At 39.8% G+C, this 25,385-nt stretch overlaps 1 protein-coding gene across 3 annotated transcripts in view; it reads left to right on the forward strand.

Moving 5' to 3' along the window:
- The window catches only part of HERC2 (HECT and RLD domain containing E3 ubiquitin protein ligase 2), a 187,774-nt gene extending 167,810 nt beyond the window's left edge, over nucleotides 1-19,964 (forward strand). For all 3 annotated transcript variants that reach the window (XM_090064853.1, XM_090064869.1, XM_090064860.1), the window contains 11 exons: nucleotides 1,111-1,250; nucleotides 2,456-2,643; nucleotides 3,349-3,546; nucleotides 7,481-7,564; nucleotides 12,647-12,788; nucleotides 13,733-13,927; nucleotides 14,026-14,138; nucleotides 16,336-16,526; nucleotides 17,427-17,532; nucleotides 18,106-18,318; nucleotides 18,960-19,964. In XM_090064853.1, coding sequence (XP_089920979.1) covers nucleotides 1,111-1,250; nucleotides 2,456-2,643; nucleotides 3,349-3,546; nucleotides 7,481-7,564; nucleotides 12,647-12,788; nucleotides 13,733-13,927; nucleotides 14,026-14,138; nucleotides 16,336-16,526; nucleotides 17,427-17,532; nucleotides 18,106-18,318; nucleotides 18,960-19,232 — 1,843 coding nt within the window. In that variant the 3' untranslated portion in view covers nucleotides 19,233-19,964. The remainder of the gene's footprint in view (nucleotides 1-1,110; nucleotides 1,251-2,455; nucleotides 2,644-3,348; nucleotides 3,547-7,480; nucleotides 7,565-12,646; nucleotides 12,789-13,732; nucleotides 13,928-14,025; nucleotides 14,139-16,335; nucleotides 16,527-17,426; nucleotides 17,533-18,105; nucleotides 18,319-18,959) is intronic.
- The last annotated feature ends 5,421 nt before the right edge of the window (nucleotides 19,965-25,385 follow it).

The following is a 25,385-nucleotide window of genomic DNA, read 5'->3' on the forward strand; positions in this document are numbered from 1 at the left end:
ACTAATACTACTGTAGGAGGCTGAATGTTGTATACTCCTGGGGCTGTGAGAGATTAGTTTTGTATTTTCATTTGTTCAGGACTGAAATACCTCTAATTTTAGGTCTTAGACAAGTGTAAGTTTAGAAAAGAAATGTACTTGGGAAGGTTAGGTTTGTTTGGGAAAAGTTGCATGATATACACAGTTTGTCATTTGGATAGCATTGCAGTGTTTTTAATGCATATCTGTATTGGGCATTTATGTATAGTTTATATACCAAAAAACTCTTAATGATTGTATCAGCAAAATGCAGATTAATACAGTAGGAGTTAAAAATGCTTTCTCTTCTGTCTCGTATTTGACATTTGGAGAAAGAGCTCTGTTGGTTCTGCTCAATATCTAAACATTTTGTGTGGGACAAAATTATTTGATGATGAATACATATTTGGCCTATATTTGTTAATACTGTTGTATTAACTTTTTTCCAGTCTACTTAGCAAGGGCAGCTTTTGAAGTTTTTCTTACCTTAGAGGCAAAGTATAGTTAAACAAACACTTGACTAAGCTCAAGGATGATCCAGCACTGAGCAGGGAGTTGGACTAGACTACCTCCCGAGGTCCCTTCAAGCTAGGACGGCCGATGGTCCTGTTCTATACCAGTGTTCTGTTTTTAAACCCTTTGTACCCTGTCTGTTCTTGAACCAGGAACGGACAGCAACAAGTCCTATTTTTCAGTTTATTCATTGATGCATCATTTGTCCTCATGATTCTATTGGAAGTGCTTAGCGGTAAGGCGGTACACAGCCAGGAGGAGCGGAGTTCTGAGCCAGCCAGGGAGGGAGGGATGAAGGGAGGTTGTGGCCCCACCCCTCGCTGCTCATTGGCCAAGGGGCCTTGTGGCCCTGCCCCTTACCGCTGATTTTGGAGGGTGGGGACACTCCTCACCAAGGAGCTGTCGGGTATTCTGGGGATGTGTCAGTGGCCACCCTACTTCTAGCCCTACTTTTCTGTGATTCTGTAGTAATTGTTACTAAGTTACAGAGTTTGTAAAAGTCCTTATATAAGTTTGTGATGTGAAGGGGGAGGAAACATTCTAAATATGTACAGATAATAAGATACCTTCTCTGTGTAGGGGCAAAGGAGATTATCACAGACTGGGCCATGGATCTGATGACCATGTTAGAAGACCTCGACAAGTACAGGGGCTTCAAGGAAAGAAAGTCATTGCAATTGCTACTGGCTCTTTGCACTGCGTCTGTTGCACTGAAGATGGTATATAGAACAAAAAATTGTGTAGTTCTTTGTTTTTAAAAAAAGGAGCACTTTATTTTGAAGATAAGTCTAGATCAGGGGTGGGCAGTTATTTTGGGTGGAGGGCTGCTAACTGAGTTTTGGCAAGCCATCAAGGGCTGCATGACAGGAAGCCAGGGGCAGCTAAATATTAATTTTCTAAAATTTTTAGTGGCACCATGGGCCGGAAAGAGTGGCTTGGTGGGCTGCGTCCGGCCCACGGGCCGCATTTTGCCTACGCCTCATCTAAATGTATTAGGATGATGCTTTATTGGGTTACAACCTGCTTTCTCTTTGTTCATACACATTTTGCATGTTCAGACAGAAAGCCATGGTTCATGCTGATGTACGTAATTTAAAAGTACATGTTTATTTTGAGCTTTTCAGTCAGCTTTGTTTCAAAATGTACTTTTTATAAGTTTCAAAGAAGAACAGCTTTAAAAGTGATAGCAAATTGGTTTAGCCACTATGCTTTTATGAATGCACTAAGCCTTTTTAGAAGGTCTATTGACCTTACTTGCTGAGATATTTAACTTGCTAAATGAAGCATAGAAACACAAATGGCCATTGCTGCTTAGAGTAGCATGGGATATTGAATGTCCCTTGCAATAGATGTGTTTCTGTATTTAATTAGGAGGACTGAAAAACAAAAGGCTAAAAAATTATAGGTCCTGTTGAAGTACTGCATAATAGATATACGGGGTGGCTTATTTGTAATGAGTTAGCTGTAACGTTTCATCTTTCCCAGTGGTTTTCTGTTGTAGGCCTCCATTTGAGTGCCATCTACTATAATAGGCTTCATTATTGAGAATTTTTCTGGTATAGTATACTAAATGTTTTTTTTTCCCTTTTTTAACATCAAGTCTTCTGCAACTTAAGTGTGGCCTTATCCTGTTTCTTCATTTTCTCTTATTACATCTACTTGTTGTTTTAAGAGTGTACAGATTCCTTGGGGTTAGTGAATGTCTTTTTCCTAGGTGCTGTACAGTGGGGCTCCAGTTAAGTGTTGCCCTTGTGGTTAATGAACATGACTTCATTATTAACATAGTGCCAGGAACCAGAACCCCATTGGTTTAGTGCTACAGAAACAAAGCAAAGAGACGGACCCTACCCCAGAGAGCTTAGTGAGAAGCAATAAGTTAATCGTTCTCTTCACTGAGGACAGTCAACGTTGTTGTTGGTTTTAGGTGAAGTGTATACATGGGGAGATAATGATGAGGGGCAACTTGGTGATGGGACAACTAATGCTATCCAGAGACCCCGATTGGTTGCAGCACTTCAGGGTAAAAAGATAAACCGAGTGGCTTGTGGCTCAGCACATACTTTGGCCTGGTCCACCAGTAAACCTGCCAATGCTGGGAAACTCCCTACACAGGTATGATTTTTGCTTTGTTTAAAGTCAGAGTTCACAGTTTAGTTCATGCACTTGTTTATGTTGATGTTGTTAGGTTGATGTTGAACACGTTTTATTTTAGTTTTAACTGTGGGCTAAGCCTTTAATTGAGTGTTTATTTTCTTGATCACCTTGTTACTCCTCCCATGCTCAACTGTAGGGCTCCTTCCTCCATTTTAGGAAGAGGAAGACCTCTGTTCTTTATGGTAATAGTTTAAAAAAAACAAGGATTCAGTTAAAAACCTGAAAGGAATTCAGATTCAACTTACCTTGAAAATCTTGAAAGAGTACTTTTTGAATGCTTTCTTGCTTTCACTTTTTATTTCACTGTTAGGTTATTCTGCTGTTCTTTTTGCTTACACATGCTAATTTCAGGAATAAAAGTTCAGAAAGTCTCCTACAGAAGTACTTTTAAAATCTGAAGTGTAAGAAAGATCAATGACTCATGTAGCAAGCCACATATAACCCTCAAAGATATTTTCATTTTAGAGACCTCATTGATGCATTTTTTACGTACAAGTGATTTTATATCCTTTTTTTTGTTCTGATGGTACTAATAAGTAAATACTTTATTAAGCTCAAATCTTGTATTTCTGAATAAATTATTATTAGTTCATGTGTGCAGGATATGTATTATACCAAATAAATACATTTAATATTAAAACAAAATGATTATTTTTATTATAGGTTCCTATGGAGTACAACCATCTACAGGAAATACCAATAATTGCATTAAGAAACAGACTGCTGTTACTACATCATATCTCTGAGCTCTTTTGTCCTTGCATTCCGATGTTTGATCTTGAAGGACGACTCGATGAAACTGGCCAAGGACCCTCTGTTGGGTTTGATACTTTACGGGGGATTTTGATATCACAGGGAAAGGTATTTATCAAGATCTATATTAAAGAATATCATAAATTATTTTCATTTAGTTACAGCTGCCATATACAGTGTAAGTTTCTGCTTATGTATGTGAATAATCCGTACATTTTAATGGGTGTCATATTTTCACAAAGAGGAGGCAAAATTTGAATTTTCTTAAGCATATAGAAATGGGAAAGTTGTTAATGTGTTAATTTGTTTTATAATTTAAGTCTTCTGTTGTCATGCAGTTGAATTTTTTCTGAGTGTTTAGTTAAAATTACTTGGTTGTAGAGGGAGGGGAAATAAAATAAGATGGAGAATTTCAGAAGCAGGGACTTGGTATATTGCTGATTGATACTACAGGAGTATGCAGTAACAGTTCAGTGTGTGATTAGTCAGAATAGGACATGAGCAGGGTATTTAAGAATTTCTGCATGTTAATAGAAACACAGAATTCTGCAGTCAAGGGGAAAGCCTGATTACCTCAATTAACTATAATTCTTGAAGATTGCAATTGAATTTAAAATGAATGCTAACATAAAAGGCTTTTAACATGATTGCAAAACTGTTACTTGAGTCTGATTCAGGATATTGTTAATTCTTGTCCTAATGAATTGCCTCTGTAAGGCCTTCAATTTTGTGGACAGTCTCAGATCTGATCGCTTTTTATTGCCATGATAGACCCTTTCCTTGCCTGTATTATAACAAAGGTTGATAACCCTTTACAGACAACTGTTCTTTTCTTTTTCTGGCCAGCAGGCTGGATGCTGCCTTGAGATAAGCATGCACAATTCCTTTAGACCAGGGTTTTTCAGCTTTTTTGGGTCAGTGTACCCCTGGTGGCCAGTTGAGAAGGCAGGAGGAGTCCCCTGGCAGCCAGACAAGCCAGGGTGGGGGAGGTCCTGCACTGACTAGCCACCCCCCCACCCCCAAGGCCATCCCAAGTACCCCAAGGGGTATGCATACCCCCCTTGAAAATCCCTACTCTAGACTTTGGTGGAAATTTTACATATATATCCGAAGGCCAAACTTTGATCCATTTTGAGTATAATTATTGCTAAGTAAGAACAAAGGTTAATTTGATGAAAGACTGCAAAGTTACTGCATTGGTTTAAAAAAATATATACACAAAAATAAACCTTCTACATAATCTGTGCTGTCACAGGCAGAATTCAAGTGATGAGGTAGGCTCTTGCCTTTGAAGTCTGACCTACTTAGTTTCTAAGGTGCTACCCTGTCCTACCTGATAGTAAACTGACAGTACACCCTGCCTGACAGTAAACTTACTGAGGGATAAAGGCATGGGAGTGCTTATTTGTATATTACTTTTGTCACCATAGCTATTTGTACCTTGTGGAAGCTATGGTATGGCATTTTATATCAACGAAAGGGTTAATTACCACAGAGTAGCTTCCATTTGCCATGGGGCAAGAAAGTGCACAGAGGAGCTAATGAAAACCTTTTCTCAACAATCTTCCTGCTTTGGACCCCTTAAAGTCCCCAGGATTCTGCTACTGAGCTGTTGTACAGCTGACTTCTAGGGCCTTCTTAAATTGACCGTCGTTAGACTAGCGTTAAAATGCCTGGAAGTAACTGCGATGCTATCAGATGCTTGAATACTATGGTGATACGTGACTGATAGATGTGAGAGTGTATAAATGCCTCCTAAAGTAAGCTGAAAGAGGAAAGGATGGGAAACATATTTATGGCCTTTGTCCTTTGTGTAAACACTATTTTTCTTCACCTATAGCTAGTTCATCCTGTAGACTAAAAAAAAATAAAAATAAAAGTATGGGATAATAATATGCAGCAGTGACTTAAGAAAAGGAAAGAAAAATTGTTCCACCCACCATTCTTCACGTATAGGCGGGTAGAATTCTCCACACACCTGCATAAAATTTTGAAGTTAGGAGTTGTTCCCCTGTAGCTCTGAAAGATGGAAGGAGTTAGCTCCTGTCCTTCCTTTTGGAGTTGTACCTTGTGCTATAACAAAATGGTATATCTTAAGTTTTGTTCTTTAACATATTGTTTCAAGAAACCTCTTCCTACATACACCAGAGAAAATGTGTAGTGGGGGAAAGATTTTTTTTTTTTTTTGTGCAAGCTGTCTTTTTGTGCAAGAGACTGAGCTTTTTATATGAGTTTAAAGAAGCTATTTTTATGTTGTCTGTAAAATTTTACCATTATCCTGTAGAAGAATGCACTAATTGGTTTTATAAAACTTGGTGACAGCTCCTTCACCCACCCTTAACCACCTGTTCTGCCCATTGGGAGCCATTTTCTTGTTGTAACATAGATTTTTAAAAGCAGAAGCCTTATCCTCTTGGAGCTGTCATTTTCCTTCTTAACTCAGATTGGAAGATAAAGAGATAATTGCCACCTGTCTGTTCTTAGCCCTTCCTTATTTTACTGCCATTAATAGCTAGTTATGCTAGAAACTATGGTAGATTCATGAATAGATTGGCAGAGACAGCATGTTGTTAATATTGGTCTGAGCTCATTTTGCAAAAGTATTGTGGAAAGGATTTACATGTAGAACGTGATTCAAAACACACATTTATGGGGAAATTATGAAACCTTGATGTTGAAGTTAACTTCCTATATCCACATGTAGGCATCTAAAACATTCTTAGATATTCAAAGATGCTAAGTATTTGCAAATTTCAGTAAAGTCAGTGGTATTTAGAGATTCAGCAGTTGGAAAAAGCAGGACAAACTTGCATAGTTACTTCTGCTTTCTAATTTTTTATTCTTAGATTTTTTCCCTCTCAAAACATTCGTCTTTATTTTTAGTGAATAAGTATTAGTCTGTATATATACAGCACCTTTCATGTTGGCTACCTACCATTAAAAACAAACAACAACATAATAACGTTGTGTTCAAGTCAAAGATTTCAGGGCCCTTTGGCACATGTTCCCTTCATGGGATCTGTTCCCCAGTCCCAATATGTGCATGGTAGGGTGTGTGTCTTTGGGATCAAGGATTGGATACCAACTGCACCATTTCTTGCTAGTACAAGGGAAGCCCAGGATTGCCATTATTGCTGGGCTCGCCTTGCACTGGCTAGCAGAGAGCCAGGTTGCCTGGTGCTTTCCCTGGGCTGAAACTGGCAGTCAGTTGGTTGTTGGTGTCAGCCCCCAGCGGAGTGCGTTTAAGACTCTGGAGTGGCTTTGGGGCTGAAATTGTCAATCAGCTAATTGTGGGTCCCAGCCCTGGGATGACACTGGGGCTGCTTCCAGATCCCTATCACGCCGTCAACATCAGGCTACATGGTGGGGGGACCCTGCCACACATTCAGTGTAAGACGCAATGGAAACCAGCCACAAAATTTCCACGCTTTGTGGAATAATTTTGTGCCTTATTTTATGTTTTATCATGCCATGACTTGCCTGAATGTCTGGCCAAGTTACTGTTTTAAGACGTAATTAACTGGTTAATCACATCTTAAGTGTAACATCTGCCAGAGATCAAAGTGAATCAAGCAATCTGATTTAGCTCTAGTATTCTGGTTATTTCAAATGTCCGTAATGCTAGCATGAATGACAACTTCTAGCATTGCAAAAATACTCTGCATTCTCTTACTGTTTTTTCCTGAGGAACAGGCCCAAGAAAAAACAGGGTTTTGTTGGTGCTTTGGTAAGAAGAAGAATGTGCATTTGTGATAGTTAAACCCTATGTGGGGACAATTTATCTGATGTAGTTAGGGCTAGATTGAGTTTGCCCCCATGTTGGGGCAAATTCAGCAAAAGCTATTCGTGGCTGTTCTTGATAGAAATTTTCTGAAGGTTAAGTCAGCTAGATATGAGGAGTTTCATTCTTTGGTAAATCTGCATATGTAATCTTTAGAGGCTCCCTCTTCCTTGAATTGATTTAATCATATGGTTAGAAATGAAATGCTCACAGATTCAGAATTGCGTTTTAATATTGTTTAATTATTTTAATTTTTTTTAGGAGGCAGCATTCAGAAAGGTTGTACAAGCAACTATGGTGAGAGATCGTCAGCATGGTCCAGTTGTAGAACTCAACAGAATACAGGTAACTTGGCTAAAGTTTTGAGCGTAACGTGTGCCTACAGACCCCAGGGCTCCAAATTCTTTGTCAGTGGTTCTCAACCCTTTTTTTGGACTTGAGAGATGATGCTTCCAACTCAGTTCAGTTTCAAAAACTATATATGGCGGTACTTACATCCTGGCAGAGGGGCTGGGTTGTGGGAGTGGGGAATTGGCTAGACAGGGGTAAACTTGAGCCTGTTATCTTCTCACATCTTGCTTATCTCCTCACACCTTCAGAAGATCTAGTGGTACTCCAGGCTGCCACAGCACCTTGTTTGAGAATCACTGCTCTAAGTCCTGCAATTTCTTACTTTGTATATCCCTATTCTCTACAGTCTTAGGGGTGAATTCATACCAAAAAGCTAGCCCAACAAAAACATAAGGCAGAATTACATGTTGCAGATTGGTGCACTTCTCTCCTAATATTTTAAATCACTTTGTAGTTGATTTTGAGACAGTACCTCTGGAAACCAAAACTAAGTTTGGGTTGTAACTGGCAAGAGGTTTGACAAAAAACATAAACAGACCCAAGGAGTTAAGACATTGTAACTCACATAAAATATTATTTATACACCTTATACATCATCACATGAGTTTATCCTGATTTTGCTTACGTGACTGACAACACTCTAAAATGCCCCAAGTATAGTTAAGGATCAGGATGTTAAACTCTTGATCTTTGTTGCATATCACATGGGGTCACGTTGACAGTGGTAGTGGTTACTGTGAGAGGATTTTTTGATGTTGAAGAATGTAAAGTAAAGCCTTAGGCCAGACATGCCTTTTCCACAAGCATTTCTGGATCATTGAACAGCACGGCATGGCTTAACTTAAACTTTTGTATCAATTTTGCTTTTTCTCTTTCCAGTATTTATGGTACTTGGGATAGTAAAAAGGAAGTTTCACTTTTGAGAAATTCTGACTTCTGATTAACTCAGACAGATCCTATTTTGACTAAATTCCATGGTCTGTTCTTTCAGCATAGCAAGAAGCCCTCTGTAGATACTTAAGAGGTTTCTTGACAATGCAATATACGAAAATATTGTAGTTTGAATTTGTTTGTGAAGTTTAAGGTAAAAGCGTACCTGCCACTTTTTTTTCCTCCCTACTTTTTCCTTCTCTTAACTCAAATTACCATTTTAACAGTCATTGCCAATATATCTATAACTCCAATGAGGTAACTACCTCTCTTCGTTTAAGTGGATTAGTAAAGGATTCTCTGAAGTGTGATACTTAAATCTGGTCCAGAACCAGATAGGTAGTAGTAGCAAAGTGCCATTTTCCTAGTAGTGGTAGTACAGGGTGTCATAGATTCATAGACTTGAACAAACAAGACAGTTGCCATCCCATAGCTGAATTACTGTATTGACCTGAATCCAAGATTACTTTGAATTTATGATGACCATCCAGTAATTAGATTCTATAAATGGAAAATTATAATTTGCTATAATATTTATTATGATTTTCCATGTATAAATCTAATTATTGGGCAGGTGCCTGAAATTTGTGTTCCCCACCCCACTGGTGCAGTATGGAAAGCAGCAGCAGGGGGTGAGGCTACTCGTTCTCTTGTGCCATTGTAAGGCTTATGACCCCAACCCAGGGATCTCCACCCTACCGGCTTGACAGGATGGAGCCTGGACTAAGGTGTTATAGTTTCTCTCCTGCCACGATTTTGATGGTAAATTATGGGAGGCAGTTTCCCATATGTTACCTTCCAGTCTCTTCCCCTTTTCACTTCGTAGGGCTCCGAACTTCCCCTTTACCCCACCCTAACCACATCCAGACTCCCACAGGGAGAGGTCTTAGCTGAGGTCTCTGATGATTCTAATAGCCTGTGTTTCTATATACACCATGCAGCAGCCACCTTCTTGGCTGGCCTTGGCTTGATTAGGGCCTAGTTCCTGTTAAGCTTCAGCTATTTATTAAGCAGTACAGCCTTTGAAAAACTCAGTCCTGAGCCCAGAGGCTTTGAAATCAAGCAAATAGACCATAGGGAGAGGCAGGTGCCAGTTGGCCACATCAACTCCAAATTTTTTTCCCCATCTGGGCTCTTCCAAATCAGGTATTTTATACTGCCCTGAGCATATATGGGGGCTGTTTGGTCTTGGCACTTGACCCTATGCTTCGTCTGCCTCCACCCAGGGTCTCTCTGACCTGTAGTTGCTCCTGATGTCTCCAAGTCATTGGCAATTACCAGGTTCCCGATCACTTCCATCCCAGGTCCTGCCTGAAGTGGTGCTCCTTTAAGCACTTCGCTGCTTTGGCTGGGCAAACTGCTTGGCAGCAGTCTCTTGGCTCTTTTTGCCAGGAGGCACTTCAGCCTGTTGCTCCAGCTACCCACTGCTGCTGTGCCCCTCTCGGGCTGGAAGTACTTTCCAGCTGGCTTTATCCACCAGTCTGGAGCTTCAAGCAGCTCCAGAAGTGCCATGGTATTCTGGCCACACTCTTCCTGGAGTTGCTGCATGCTGAGGTAAGCTCGGGGTGCTGGCTGTCCCATTTTTTTCTTTCTCTGGAATCCCCCTGGCGAAAGTTTTTTATTTTTTAATATAACTTTAGTTTCCAGGTGCTGGATTTCATGATGCCTTTTTCTGCTCAAAAGCTCTTTGCTATTAGAAATTTCTTTTATTTTTCGTATAGGTACTTGTGGGTTATAATTGTCACCTATTAAATGTTTTGGATAAGTTTGGAGTTAACTGAGGCTAGGATAAGTTTAAAATGTAGTAGGTACAGAATCCATTAACTTAGTGCTCCTCCTCCAGCCTCACCTTCATTCCTCATCTCCCTTCTGTCTATAGCACCTCAGAACCTGGTTCAGATTCTATGTCCATGAACACTTCTCTGTTCATATTTCCTCCTTAATCAGTGGGATTTTCTTTGTATGCTGCTCTTCATGTGTCTTTTCTTTAGTCTAAACGTAATTACTGGTTTTCATGGCTGTTTCCACATATCTTCTCTGCTTCCCTTAAATATTTTTATACAACTCATTTGGGATTTTTAGAGCCTTTTTATTAAGTGCCATAGGTCCTTTTTAGTTATCCTGAGGGGGGGGAAGTATGAATAAGTTGATATCCATGCTCTTAATCAAAAACCTGTGAATGAAACTTCACCAGCCTAACTAATATGTTTGTATCCTATTCAGACCACCCCAGGAAAGTGAGCCTGGAAAAAGGGCTCTTTATCTGCCTGCAATCTTCTTAAACGTCACATGATTTAAAAATTTATTCCTTAATGCAGGTTGCTTCCACTCCTTTTAACTAATCTGATTGCCAGTGAATAGTTAAACTGATCAGAACTTAGTAGATGGTAACAGTGATAAAAAAATGTTTTCAGTTATTTCATCAAACATAATGCAACATAATGAACATAATGAAACTACTTTGTGCAAAAACTTAGTGAAATCTGCTCAAAGCTGCTGCCTTGTCTTTCCAACTGCCAAGTATTTCCTCTGTTACTGTTTAGCTGTATACCAGAGTGTTTTTTTTTGTTAAAAAACTTAATATGGAGAAGGGGAGGTTGGGAACCCCCAGAACGTGTAATCAAGGACAGTGTTTACAGTGGCTTACCTCAACATTAGTGTTCTTCATATCCATTTGTTAATGCAATGAATCTCCTTTAATACAAGGCTTCTACTATGACAAGAAAGATATTCTAGGTGTTACAGTACTGTTCAATTAATGGCCTAGGTGTAAGTACACCAGCTACACACCCCACTAAATATGTGAACTGAATTTTGGTATAAGATCTTTTGCACTGCATCATCTTGATGACTCCCAATTTTCTGTCAAGGAACATTGGTACTCTTGTGTGAAGACATCTGGGTTAATTGCTCTGTGTATTACTCAGCAGTCTTTTACGTGCAGACTCAAGGGCCTAAACCACAGATTATCAGGAACAGTGATGATTTCAGAAATCAGAATCACAAGCAGAATCAGCAAGAGTGGTAGTATAAGGAGGGATGGGTGGATGAATAGGGTTGCATTCCTGGGTGCTGCCTGAAGCAGAAGGGGGGGGCACCTGTCCCCTGTTCCCCCCTCTGTATGCACTTTTTCTGATTTAGCTGTGGCTGCAACAGTGATGAGGGCAGAGAAGCAAAGGTGCATGGTACAGAAGCAGTGGCTGGAGGTATGCTGTTGCTGGGGGAGATATCACCCTTTTTGCTATCAAATATTTGTAACTTTTTTTTGCTGCTCAACATACCAGGTTTCCAGCTGCTGTTTCTGTACTACACCCTACTGCCACTTCTGTCCTTCCCAGTGCTAGCACAGGGTCTGGGAGGTGCAGGGAGAGGGGGAATGGATGCAGTACTAGCCATGTATATTTCTGAGCAAGAATAGCACTTTTATTGTTAGCTGGAGCTCAACCACAGCGGCTGCCCCAGCCTGGAACCAGTCACTTTGTGTACTTGTGTGTTCAGATTTTCTCCTGTCTTCAAATAAGTAGTAGTACTTCTGCAGTCTGCTAATGAGCATCCTAAGGTTTAAAGTAGTTTAATTTTTCCCCCATAATCCTCACTTCTACCTCCTAGCTGATGGATCAGAAAGTATAAGATTGGGAAAATCTACAGTAGAACTACAGTACAGCCAGGTAACCCTGAGCTTTAAATTGACTCTTCCTACTTGTAGCTAGGGGAAAGGAGCAACAAGAATATATGCTGTTAAATGCCTGGCAGGCCAGGAGGGAAGAGGAAGGCACTTCTACATTCCTAGAAAGACCTGACAAAGAATGTCTGCATTTGAAACCTTGTCCAGCTTTTATTATCCCATCTGTATAGTTGGTCCAGTAAAAGATACCACCCTAAGAAATCCTTCCCTTTTGCATAATTTCTGGACCATCACTGCTACACCCTCACTCTTCCTAAAAACAGAAATGTGGCCCTTCAGTCTGCATATATCATGTACAGTGTGTAAATTCCTTGGCCTAAATAGTCATTTTGTTCAAGTACAATATTGAGCATTGTTAATGTGCCTGGCAGACATTAATGTTATGGTTGTATCTACACAGACATGCCAGCTACAGTATCCTCTTACAGGCATGTTATAATGTGTACTTACTGATTTGTCAGGTAAAACGCTCCAGGAGTAAAGGAGGATTGGCTGGTCCTGATGGCACAAAGTCAGTGTTTGGTCAAATGTGTGCTAAAATGAGTTCGTTTAGTCCAGATAGCCTTCTTCTACCTCATCGTGTTTGGAAAGTCAAGTTTGTTGGTAAGAATTTTAATCCCCTCTTCCCCCCCGTCCTATTTTTCTCATAACCGTATTCATTTTCTTTTTGGGGGGATATAAAAGTAGGAGGAGATATGGAGGGGAGGGAGAGAAAATGTTTGAAATCTAGGAAATGAAAAGATCACATTCTAAGAAGCTCAGAATCCATATTTTGGTTTTTTATAAAACCAAAGATCAGTAGAAATATTTCCATAAATCTATTTTAAATACCAAAGAAAACAATCTATTGCTAAATCCAACATTACTTAATGTTAGAACCTGGTCTAATTTTTGTACCCCCTTCTCTCCTGCCTCCAACCAACACAACTAAAAGCGAATGTGCAGAACCCACATATCAGTTTTGCCTTGGGCTTTTTGAATGTCTGTAGCTAGCCCTAATTCTGTTGATGTTTAACTCAAAGTTTAATGTGTTAAAATTTCACCTAGGCATCTTAAGTTTCACAAAATTTCCTTGGCATCCTTTTTTTGGCATGTTATAATGTAGTACATATTGTCATTAAGAGAAGTTTAACAAGCATTTTTCTAAAATATCAAAATACAATACTACCTAAAAGAAGACTAATTGTTCAGTGTCCAGTTTCACAGCCCATGCTGAATAAAGAAAATAACCTTTTCTTTTTGTTCTATTCATTCATTCAATATAGCAGACTGTACATGCATGCTTTAGAGTAACCAAACATTTGGCTTTGCATGGTCTCTCAGAGAACTGCTCATAGTCTTGCTGCATATATTCATGTTTGTCAAGGAGGAAACTGTTTAAATGAGAACCAGAATTTTAGATGCATTTTATCATAAACTGATATATGACAATGTAGCTTTTTAGTATGCAGTTGTTTTCTAAGCATATTGAAGAAAGGATCTTTAGTTACCTTACTCTAAACTGCATTTAGAAACATTTTGGATTGATCTACTTTTCCTTTTGCAAGGTGAATCTGTGGATGACTGTGGTGGAGGTTACAGTGAATCCATTGCAGAAATGTGTGAAGAGCTTCAGAATGGCCTGACCCCTCTCCTCATTGTGACACCTAATGGAAGAGATGAATCTGGGGCAAATAGAGATTGTTTCCTGTTAAACCCTGCAGCCAAGTCTGTTTTACATATGAACATGTTTCGTTTCCTGGGTAAATTTCCCAGCGGCACTCCTATTACCCAGACTTTTATTGTGTAATGTGTGTAATCCAAAAAAAGATATATTTTTTTGTATTTTTAAATCTTCCAGGTGTGCTGCTGGGCATTGCTATCCGTACTGGAAGCCCTCTAAGCCTCAACCTGGCCGAACCAGTGTGGAAGCAGCTAGCAGGAATGAACCTGACTATTGCTGATCTTAGTGAGGTAATTGTAAAAGTTTTAGTTATAGAACTAATTTGGAGAAAGTGGGAGAGGAAACTACTGCTGCTTTTCTGCATGTGACTGACTTCTCTACTGGGGATAAATGTGACATTCTGAGTCATCTTTTTAACCAAGAGGTCTTGCGAAGGCCTACTTTTTTGCTTATGGTTAAAACTTTAAATTCAAGTGTTTATTTCAGAGTTAAACTAAATTTTGTAGCCTGAACATTTCTGCAATTCGATTTGAAAGCTGTTGCTTAAGGGTATGGTAGAAATGGTTTAAGAAAATGTTTTCTTGAGAAGTTGGGTCAAAATGTCATGTGCAATTCTTGCAAATATTTTGAGTTGCTCTTTTAAGAGAAGTATTTTTTTTACAGCAGGAATGATCTTCTGTATTAGTTACATTGTACTGTATCGCTTTTATTAAACACTAATTCTTTATAAGTATGCATCCGTGTTTCTGGTCTCTCTAGAAAGAGACTAGGCAAGAACGCTGGTAGTTTTGAATTAAATTGAAATACTGGATTTGAAGTAGTTTTATGATGGGCTCTGTGGTACAGTGCAAAGAGTGTATTGGGATTGAACTAAAACTTAAGGTGGCACTGCCATGGGCATCTTGGCTGACCCAGAGAGCATTGCATTATCCTTCTGTCTTGGGTTTTTTTATCTGTAAAATGCATATAACCAGCTGAAGATAACTGAGATGTATATCCCCATATATAAACAAAATCTTGTGTTACAAGATTAATTCCTTTCCAACTTCAGTTAACCCAGGAGATCATGAAGTGCCAAAGCTACTCTGCATAATGTGCCAGCTCACTGGGCTTAGCAGCTTTTCCAGCAACTTATTACTAGATTTTTCAGGTTCTCTAATAAAATTGACTTCTTGGCTTTCTTTTATGAACTTGAAGTACCTAAAAGATGTCTAATATTTTGAGTGTTAAATATTGTTTGTCTGATACGTTGCTGGTTAGGATATCAAAGGGTAAAATTGGGAGGGAAGGGCACACTTTTTCTGACGTCCTGGGTGTCAGTTTCTCTGATATTTACCTCTGTGGTTGACTGACTGGCTGGCCTTATTTGGCATGTTGTAGCCTTAAGAGGCCTCTAGGCAGGAAAATGCAAGTGAAGACCATGCGACTAAGTAATCTGAGCTCAAGGTGGCAAGAGCTGGATATATGCAGATACTGCCTGACTCGCAGAATGAGGTCTGCGTTAATACCCCTTTGCTCTCGTTTAAACTCAACAGCAGAAGCAAAGCGTAAAAATGCTTTGTTTTGAAAAGACTGTTCTGTGTTCCTTTTTGTGCAATGTTTTCAGCTCCCGAAGGAGAGTCCTGCAGGGCTCACAATTGATCCTACTCAAAGAACCATGGTTGCTTCTGTTGAGCCTTCTAAAATTGGGAGAACTGTGAAATTCTTTTTTGAGGGAGTGAAGAGATAGGGTCTGCCAGCTACAGAGAGGTTGCGCTTGGATTCAGGAGGGTTAAAAGGTGCAGCCAAGCCCTCAGCTATGACAGGGCCAGCTGAAGATGCATATTTGCGTTGTGACAGCTGGGTTGCATTTTCCTTGTTCCCTTGATGCTTGCTGTTGTAAGGGTTCAATCCAGTGCAAGCATGTCAAACTTATCTGGTCCCTGGGCCAGCTCCAGATCATGGAGTTTGTCTCAGGTCAGATCCAAACTCGCCTCTGGCAGGTGGGGCGAGCAGTGGCACATGGAAGTTAACATGGCCATTGTTTGGTCATCCCCATCCCTGCACCACCTGTTGACACACGTTCTTAGTGGGGGATTTATATCCTGGACCTAGGTGGTAGGCCCCACCCTAGAGTTCCTAGGACCTTTGTGGACCTCCAGCCCATTGACCACATGTTTGACACCCCTGACAATGTATATTCTTTAAATCCACTCTTAGCAGCATAATTTAGTTTATTGGCAGGTACTTTTTCCTCTTTCTCTCATACAGGGTTTGGAGAACTAGAACAAAGATCCTAAAAAAACCCTAATAAAATATCATGCACTGCGCATGCACTTAGTCTCTCAGCTGTGTTGTATTCAGAATGAGTAATTGAGCCAGAACCTTTGTATGATTAGCGTCTTTTCATTCTACTGTAGAAAAAAACCTGATGAAAGTATGCTCCTGTACGAGTGAATGAATAGTTTGCTTTGTAGCTCATGGACTTACTTATTTTTCTTTTGAAAGGTTGATAAAGATTTTATTCCTGGGCTCATGTACATTCGAGACAATGAAGCTACTTCTGAAGAGTTTGAAGCCATGAGTCTTCCCTTCACAGTTCCAAATGCAAGTGGTCAGGACATCCAATTGAGTTCCAAATACACCCATATTACACTGGATAATAGAGCTGAATATGTAAGACTGGCAATAAACTACAGGTTTGTATTATACTTCTACTCAAATTTTAGAATTGGTGGGAAGTCAAAATACAAATGAGCCTATATACAAATGAGTAGTGTAGTTTCTTGCACACTACATGAATTTTCTGGTGTCATGTTATAAATACATCTTATCTCCTTGGAGATAACTCCCACGGCTTTAATACCTTGCATGCACCTGAAAGGAACTGCACATCTGATACTAATCGCATTTAACTGTCTTCTAATAGAATTTTAGAATCTAAGGCCAACATTTTCATTTTTTAAACACCTAACATTAGGGTAGGTGTATTGTTGAGAGAAGGAGGTTGTTCTTAGCTGACATTAGTGACCCAAAATGTCTCTTGCATCTTGGTTTGCCAGGGGTTGATTTCACCCTTCTTGTGAACATATGCTGTTTACATCTATATGCCATCTGCAAGTTGGCTTCCTCTTAACATAGTCTATTTGGAAATTTATATACAGCCCCCTCTCTTCCCATTTTTTTCTAATTCTAATCCCGTTTAATCCAATCTAATCTTAAAATCCAGGGTCAAAAATGTTATACCTTGAGTGTCCAAATTAGGCTTCTACCTCTGTAGTTGCACAGATAAATTGGCTTTAATCTTCAGTAGTGCTGAACAGCCTCAATGAAATTGGAGTGCAGAGGGGGAGACAAGATGCTTGATGCTTTCTAAAAATTTGGCAGTGGCTTTTTAAGGTTCCTAATATTCTTATTTAGGGAACTGGCTTTAGGCATCTCCTGGTTTGAAGAGATTATCCTGAGCGCATGTTGTTTAGTAAAGATGTGATGAATGCTTCAGCATGGGTTGAGGATCTCTTGATTTACAATGCAACTCATAGGATCACTAGGAGTCATGGTCATTGAAACTTATTTCCAATCTATATGACTTTCTGCAGACTTCATGAATTTGATGAACAAGTGGCAGCAGTTCGTGAAGGAATGGCTCGCGTTGTCCCAGTTCCTCTTCTTTCACTCTTTACGGGATATGAACTGGAAACGATGGTATAACTTTTCTGGTTTTCTACTTCTGTTGGATTGACTTTGTAAAATGGAGCTGTTTACATGAGTGTTACTGATCTTAAAGCAGTAGTACTAGTATTAGTAACAGTGCTCTGTCTAACTATAGTAGATGGCAAATTTGTAGCTAAGGGAAATGGATAGAAAACATATGTCCTGTTACTCTGTTAGATATGCAGTTACATAGTGGTGTTTGGATTGTGTGCGACTCAGCTAGAAATTGATAAGCTCTGGCACTGCCTGATCACAGGTTTAAAGGCAGGCTGTTCATTCAACACCATGGGGGTTGTGGGGTTTTTTTGAGGTGTAAGCGGGAGATACTATTTCCTGAGGGCGTTGTGGGTATTAACTACATTTATCATTGTAAAGCATTAAGAATGAATGCTACAAGTAGTATCAAAGGGTCTAGACAATGGATGCTAATCAACATCTGGCTGTCGCTGTTCAAAGGGTTAATAAGTAACCCTTAATTAGTAAATATTGTAAGCTGCTTAAATATTTAGAGAAAGGAGGTGGTAACTAATTTTCTGTATGATTTCTTCTTACTTTATTTTCCAGGTATGCGGAAGCCCAGATATCCCACTTCATCTTCTGAAATCTGTAGCAACATATAAGGGAATTGAACCAACTGCCTCCTTGATACAGTGGTTCTGGGAGGTGATGGAATCCTTCTCTAATACAGAACGTTCTCTCTTCCTCCGCTTTGTATGGGGTAGGACAAGGCTACCCAGAACAATTGCAGATTTCAGGGGCAGGGACTTTGTTATTCAGGTAAGATCAAAAAGGCCACTCCTGGTAATGAAGCCTGGACGGTGACTGACCTGGGAATGTGGCATTTTCACCAAATTGACACCCAAATAGTTTATTTTAGAGTTTGTACTGGACTGGAATCCTGTAGAAATGCATAGATAACAAATGTTCTTTTAAATTTTCTGGTTTTTTGCTTCAGCTTTGGTGGTTAGGCTGTTCCAGTCTTAGGCAATTTTTTTTTTGGTTTCAAGATTTTCACTGTCTTGCTTCCCTTGTTGATTGTATCTCTCAGTGATATTTGCTGAAAATCTGAATTGAAGGTCAGTTAATCTTAGTATATATTTTAGTGTCCTACACAGAAGCTATGGTGTTAGCACTAAAACATTTTTTACTCGCATTTTACTATATTGGTTTACTTTTTCTAGCTTGTTCCCTTACTGTCTTATACCATATAGATGGGTTAATTTTTGTTGTAACAAATGAAAAGTATTTCTTTTGTCTGTTTGCATAACAGATTTTCTTTCAAAAAGTCTTTACATCAGGGTAAATGCATGTTAACATGTCCTGTTTTAAGGAATCCCAGAGGCTTTTATCTTGGTATTTATTCATGCATAGGTGTTGAATGGTGAAACTAAAAATGCTTTATGCTGCTTCTTTGACAGGTTTTGGATAAATACAATCCTCCAGACCACTTCCTTCCCGAGTCATATACATGCTTCTTTCTGCTGAAGCTTCCCAGATATTCTTGTAAACAGGTATTAGAAGAAAAACTGAAATATGCCATTCACTTCTGCAAATCCATAGACACGGATGATTATGCTCGAATAGCACTGACAGGAGAGCCAGCTGCTGATGACAGTAGCGATGATTCTGACAATGAAGATGCGGATTCTTTTGCTTCAGACTCTACGCAGGATTATTTAACAGGACATTGAAGAAAACACGAGAGCAAATGTCACAAGCACTGAGGCAATATTCCACAAGTGGCATTTGAGCAAAAGACAGTTTTACAGTGCAGAGTGTACAGAATATGTATAACGAGTAGAATGCTAATCTTCTCAACACGGGGAAAATGTTTGTTACTCACAATAGGAATAATGGCTTATAATCCAAGTCATCAGTTTAGAATAAATGGCACAGTATATGGGCATTTAACATTTATTTTAAGAGTTAAAAGGGTTCCCCATAATGCTGCACTACATTTAGAATCTTTGTGTTTACTAAAGTGTTGTAAATGTTTATATAAATATAGTAGTGCAGCATCCAGAAAGGCAGTGAAACCTTTAAATTGTGGGTGCAATAGATTTTTTTCATATTAAGTGTTGTGTTCTGTGCATTTCCTTGGTTGTATATTGGACAAACTGTGCAACACCTGAATAGTATTATAAATATTTCAATTAACTTTACTAGAAGTTTGTTAAAATTTTTTTGAACATTAAATTATCATTATTCCTTGAAATACATCTATAGGTAATAAACAAAGGACCATTAGGTTCACCTCCACCTCCGATTTGTATATTTTAGCTTATGCATTATGTATCTCAAAATTGATACCTTTCTGTGAGCAGCAGCATAATTCTTATCATGGAAAGTGTATTGTATATAATTCGTGCCATATAAATTAAAAAATTATAATTTCCCTCCAAATAAAACCTCTGTCACTAAAAGTTTAATAAGACTTTTTATGGTCATGTAGTTGGCATGTGGGGAAGAGAGTTGTAAAATGGTTAAAATCTTTTAACTGTAATCTGGACCAAGATTTTTTTTTTACCCTGAAATTTACTATAGTTGTAAATATTTGTGCGGTTCAATCGGAGCAAGTAATAATGGGGAATACATTAGTATAACTAGGGCTACTCAGCCAACAGTGAGCCTAAGCACGGTCAAAACTGGCACAGAAAAGTCTTCTCAACATAGTAATAAAATGAAATGAACCACTTGTTATCTGTGCAGGGGCTATCGCCACTACCACGGCCAGTAAGTGTGCTGGCAGAGAAATTTAAGAGAAAATTGTATGCATATGTATTAAGTACTTGGGACTGCCTGTTCCCTGAAAGGTAATATTGAGGAGAGAGAGATGACATTCATAACATTTTCTGGTTGAAGAATTCAGAGCATTTACCAGACTGATCCTGAAATGCATTTTGCCTGGGCTTTCTGTGCATAACTTGATTTGAAGTTGGTAGGGCTTCACATGGGTGTGGTATCCTAGCATGCTGTGAAGTACAGCATCAATGCCTGATTTGTAGTAGTAGGCAACCATGGATCCTTCTGGATCATGGGGTGTGTGAGAGGTCACCAGGACCTTCCTCTACACATGCACCTAGGCAGGAGTATAGAGGAGTGGAGGCTGCCCAGACCTTCCATCTTCCTGTCGCACCATTGAGACAGTAGCCAAAGGCCAGACTGAGTCTGGACATTTGGTGCCAAAATGGCTGTAGTTATATGCACATCTAGGAATTGAACCCAAGTCTCTCATGTGGCAGATGAGGATTCTACCACTGAACCACAACAGCAGGTGCCTGACTTCTACTACACCTCTTAGGTGGGAAAGTAATTAGGTGTAGTAGCTATGGTGAACAGAGTTAAACTTCAGCAGAGGGTAAATTTTAAAATCAAGATTTAAGATGCCAGTAGTTTATTCCCAGGACTGTGTTTTTGAGTCAATACATGTTAAAGTTTACTTTATAATTAGTTAAAAATCAGCTTTTCTTACCTTTAAATGATTAACTATTTGAGAAACTGTCCTTTATTGGTACCCTTTCCTCTTATTGCAACTCTTGCATGTTGGAATGTCATGGCTATCAAACCACTTTTCCTGAAACCTGATAAGGGTTTTGGAATTTTGTCTTCAGTGATGTGCAAGGTGCACAACCACAATCAGAGTAGTTACCAAATGTTTACGGTCATACTGGTAGGCTCTGAATGGCTCTGTCTTAGATCTGGCATTGCTTAAAATTTTCAGTTGCAGAAGAACTGGAACTATACAGTGTTTTCATTAACAACTTCATTAGGAATTTAATGTATGCTGGTATAAAGTTTGTGGATGACACCAAGCTGGGAGGGTTTGCAAACACTTTGGGGGACAGGATCCAAGTTGAAATTGATTTTAATAAATTGGGGAGAGTAGTGAATTCCAGATTACTGATTTCAGACAAAGACAAATGTATTACATTTAGAAGAAATCAAAAGTACAATGACACAAAGGGGAATTTTATCTGGCTAGATAACAATACTGCAGATAAATATCTGGACTTCAGTAGGTCCCAAATGAAAGAAGTAGTGATGCCTTTGGGGGAAAAAACCCTAAAAGCGAAAATGAATTCCTTGCATATTAAGAGAAGTGTTATATTTAAGATATGGCTGTACTTCGGTTGCTGACTCGATTTGGCGGAGATTCGGTCTGAGTCAGTGGCCAAATCTCCAAATCCAAATTGAATCAGGAGACCCTTTTAATCTCTCCAAATGGAATTGGAACCTTCTGAATCAATTCTGAGAGGTTCGATGATTTGGACACAGCTTTAAATGTTTTTTTTCTACATACCTCAAGGTAGCAGGTGGCTTGTGATGTGAACACTGATACTGGGGCAGATGGAGCATCCTACGGGAGGGTGGGGGGTCCCCAGCATGCTCTGTGGCAGACCAGGAGTGGACAAGAAGCATTTCTGGTCCTCTTCTGGGTCTGCTGTGGAGCACATGAGGGACCTCCTGGGTCTCGGGGTGCACCCACAGCCAATTGCTGAGCCAGGGGGGTACGGGGGCAGTCCCTTATGTGCTCGACGGTGGACTGGAAATACTTCCAGTCTACTTCTGGGTCCACCACTGAGCACAAAGGGGGATGCTCCATCTGCCTCAGCATTGCAGCATGAGCCACGCCTGGTACCTTGAGGTATGTAGAGAAAACATTAAAAGCTGCGTCTATGGTCAACTCGCTGATTCTCTAAATCAGCATTGAATCTTCAGATTCGGATTCAGCCGAATCAAGTCAGGACAGTGATCCAAATCAATGAATTGAATCACAATCCCCAATTCATTCAATTTGGATTCAGATTTGGCCTAGGACCCATTTTGCACACCCCTACCCTCCTGCTGCCAAATTACCATGTCTACTGGAGTCCGTGGGCCCTGGATTGTTTAGCAACTTCTAGTGGTTGTCTTGTAGCCCAGCTGCCTGGATAGAGTGGCTCTGTGGGCTGGATCTGGCCCACGGACCATACATTTGACACACCTGATGTAGACAAAGGGAGTCCAGAATGGAACAATAAAAATGTCAAGAGGTTTAGAAAGAATGACTTGCAAGGAAAGAGAGAAGAAATTCAGTTGGTTTATTCTGGAAAAAAGACAAAGGGTAGTTGCACTCTTCTGATTTTGTAAGAAACTGGATATAGAGGGAGTAACTGAAGACTGATGTTTTCTATGTCTATGGGGTATGAAAGAAAATCAGATTCATTTTCAGCAATGGGGATTTAGGTTAGATATTAGGAAAAAGCTGTCCAACTAAGAATAAGCACAGTAACAGACTACCTGGGGAGGTGTCGGAATCCCCAGAACTGGAGGTTTTTAAAGCAGGGTAGACAAACATCTGTCAGAGAAGATCTATATATAGTTGTTTTTCCTCCAAGCAGTGGGAAGCACCAGTTCTCCTGAGGCTCGCTTTCAGCAGTACGCTTCTATGGCTTTGTGTACCCTGTTCATAATATTCTACTCAAAGTGCCGAAGCCTTAGAGCCTGAAATTTGCTGAAGGGAAGATGTTAAAATCTTGCACCAATTGGTATTCTAATCATCTGCTATTTGCAGAGCTTAACAAGGGCGGGGGGTGGGAAGTGTGTAAGCCACATGTGAGGAAGACTTGCAAAATAAGTTTCTTTTCTCTTGTAGGAATGTGCTGTTGATTAGTTCCTATGTGCTATTAATTTACAAAGCCCTTTCTTTGCACAGTATGTTTCTGTGCTCGATTCTATTAAAATCATGAAAACTCTTAATTTCCCCTTGCACATTTATGATTCACTGCTCACCACTTCCCATTAGCCCTGAATAAAGAGGGGAGTTATGCAATGGAATGAGAGAATTGTAACTTGGTAATATTCTGGTTGCTTCTTAACTCCTTGTTTCATACATTCTGGTGAATGACTGTAATGCCACTTGTAAAGGTTACAACTTTGGTAGAGCTCCCTCCCCTAGGCACCACATGTTTTTTAAGCTGCCTTTAGTCTGTGTAGTCTGCAGCAATGGCCCTTTCTCAGTCACTTCTGATATGCTTTCAGGGCGCAGGCAATGTCTGTCCTTCAGGCAGTTGGACCCCCAAAGCCCAGATGTTAGAGCCTCTTGGAGCAGTCCTTGCCCACAGTAGCTTATGCAAACCCTTAGGGCTCCCGACTTGTACGTGCTCTATTTTACAGCTGATCTGTTCAGTGGTACCTGTTAGCAGAAGACGTGCAGCCTTTTATGGATGGCCAAAGTCCACAAAGGTAAATGGTTTTCAGTTTGTTCACTGAAGCGGACCACTTGTGTGACCTACTCAAACACCACCGAGTGGCAGCATATCTCTTCTAACACACACCTTCCCCCCCATCATCCCTGCTCCACCAGTATGTTGAATAGTCACGAGATGTTAGGGTTCTTTAACAAGTTCCTATTTTTCTCCCCCTCTTGGTTGGCTGGGTTATCTCTGTCCTTTTTCCTGGGGTGGAGGCATGGGAGAGCTTCATCTCTGCTTTCTCCCTTTTACAGTCTGGCTCAATAGGGTATTGGAGTATCAGCTTCCCACAGTTGGAGCCCATATAGTGAAGTACATGGCCACAGGTATCGGCTATAGATTTAGAAACTCCTCTGTAATGGGTTTAGGATTCCTGCTTCCTGCATGTGGTTGATTTCCCAATCATGGAGTGTTTTTCTTTCTCTTTTCTCTCCTGCCAGTTTCCTTTTTCCTTTTCTGGTCCAATAGTTAAAAAGGATCCCCTACTAATGAAAACATACCTCCCACTCTCTATGACCTACCAAACTTTTTATTCAGCAAAAACTAGTTTTTAAGAAGCAGTTGCTCCTTTTTTATTATCCCCCACACAAAATCTATTCATGTGGTGATGGCCCTCATTGGTTGGCCTGCTTACGGATAGATGTATTGAAGTCATTCCCTGTCCTCTTCGCACAAGGTAGTATGCAGTGAAAGATGATCATAAGCCAAATGCACAGACTGTTCATGAAATAAAACGGGAGCATTTGAGCGGTATGCAGAGATTTTCTAAATTGCCACAATAAATTCTTTATCGCTAAAATGAGACTTAGACATATAATTGTTTGTGGTTAATGAATATATTGTCCGGATACTAATAGTGGGTTACTGGAGCGTGCCTATGGTTTTGGAAGCACTGTTTTGCTGGTGTGTGAGGCTTAGCTCCCAAACCAGCATTGGACTGGCTTCAAATTCTATGGGTGCTTGTGGCATTAGAGATGAAAGAGGAGAAAAGCTGTAAGAAATACAAGGCAAGACATTTCCCATTCTCTACCCCTTAAATTGTAGCTATTTTAATTATTGCCCCCTGTCCCAAGGAATTATAGTTTGGCCTGAAATAACATGTGCTTGAAAGTCTCAGCCCCAAAGATTAACCTTGTTTTTTGAAAGTTTGACAAAAATGTTCAATTATTCCTGGTTGGCATAATTTTGTGGTGGGGGGCGGGGGAAGCAGACTTTAAACAATTAATTTGTTGATGTTGGAACCACACACTAAGTCTGATTTCAGCTTTTCAAAAATAGTATGTTGCAATGAAAGGACAAGGTGTAACTTTCCATGAAACTCCCACCCAGTCCTTGATGTTTGCAACTCCAAACAATGTAGATACCACAAGAAAGCAGGCATTGCACTATGCAAATTAAATATTTTACTGAGTTTGCTAAACATATCAAAACAGAAGCTGGGTGGTGAAGAAGCAAAATGGTTGTTTTTCTAAGAGACAGTCACACTCAACCTTTTTAGTCTTAAGGCACCCCTTGGAAAATGATAGCTTTTATTTTTCACTTGTTTTTGGACTATGGAAAAATAGTAGAACGGGTTTTTTTGTTTGCAAAGGACACACAAAGACCACAACA

This window comes from Crocodylus siamensis, chromosome 1 (assembly GCF_052110815.1).
Source record: "Crocodylus siamensis isolate JL-2025a chromosome 1, ASM5211081v1, whole genome shotgun sequence".
NCBI classification, from domain to species: domain Eukaryota; kingdom Metazoa; phylum Chordata; order Crocodylia; family Crocodylidae; genus Crocodylus; species Crocodylus siamensis.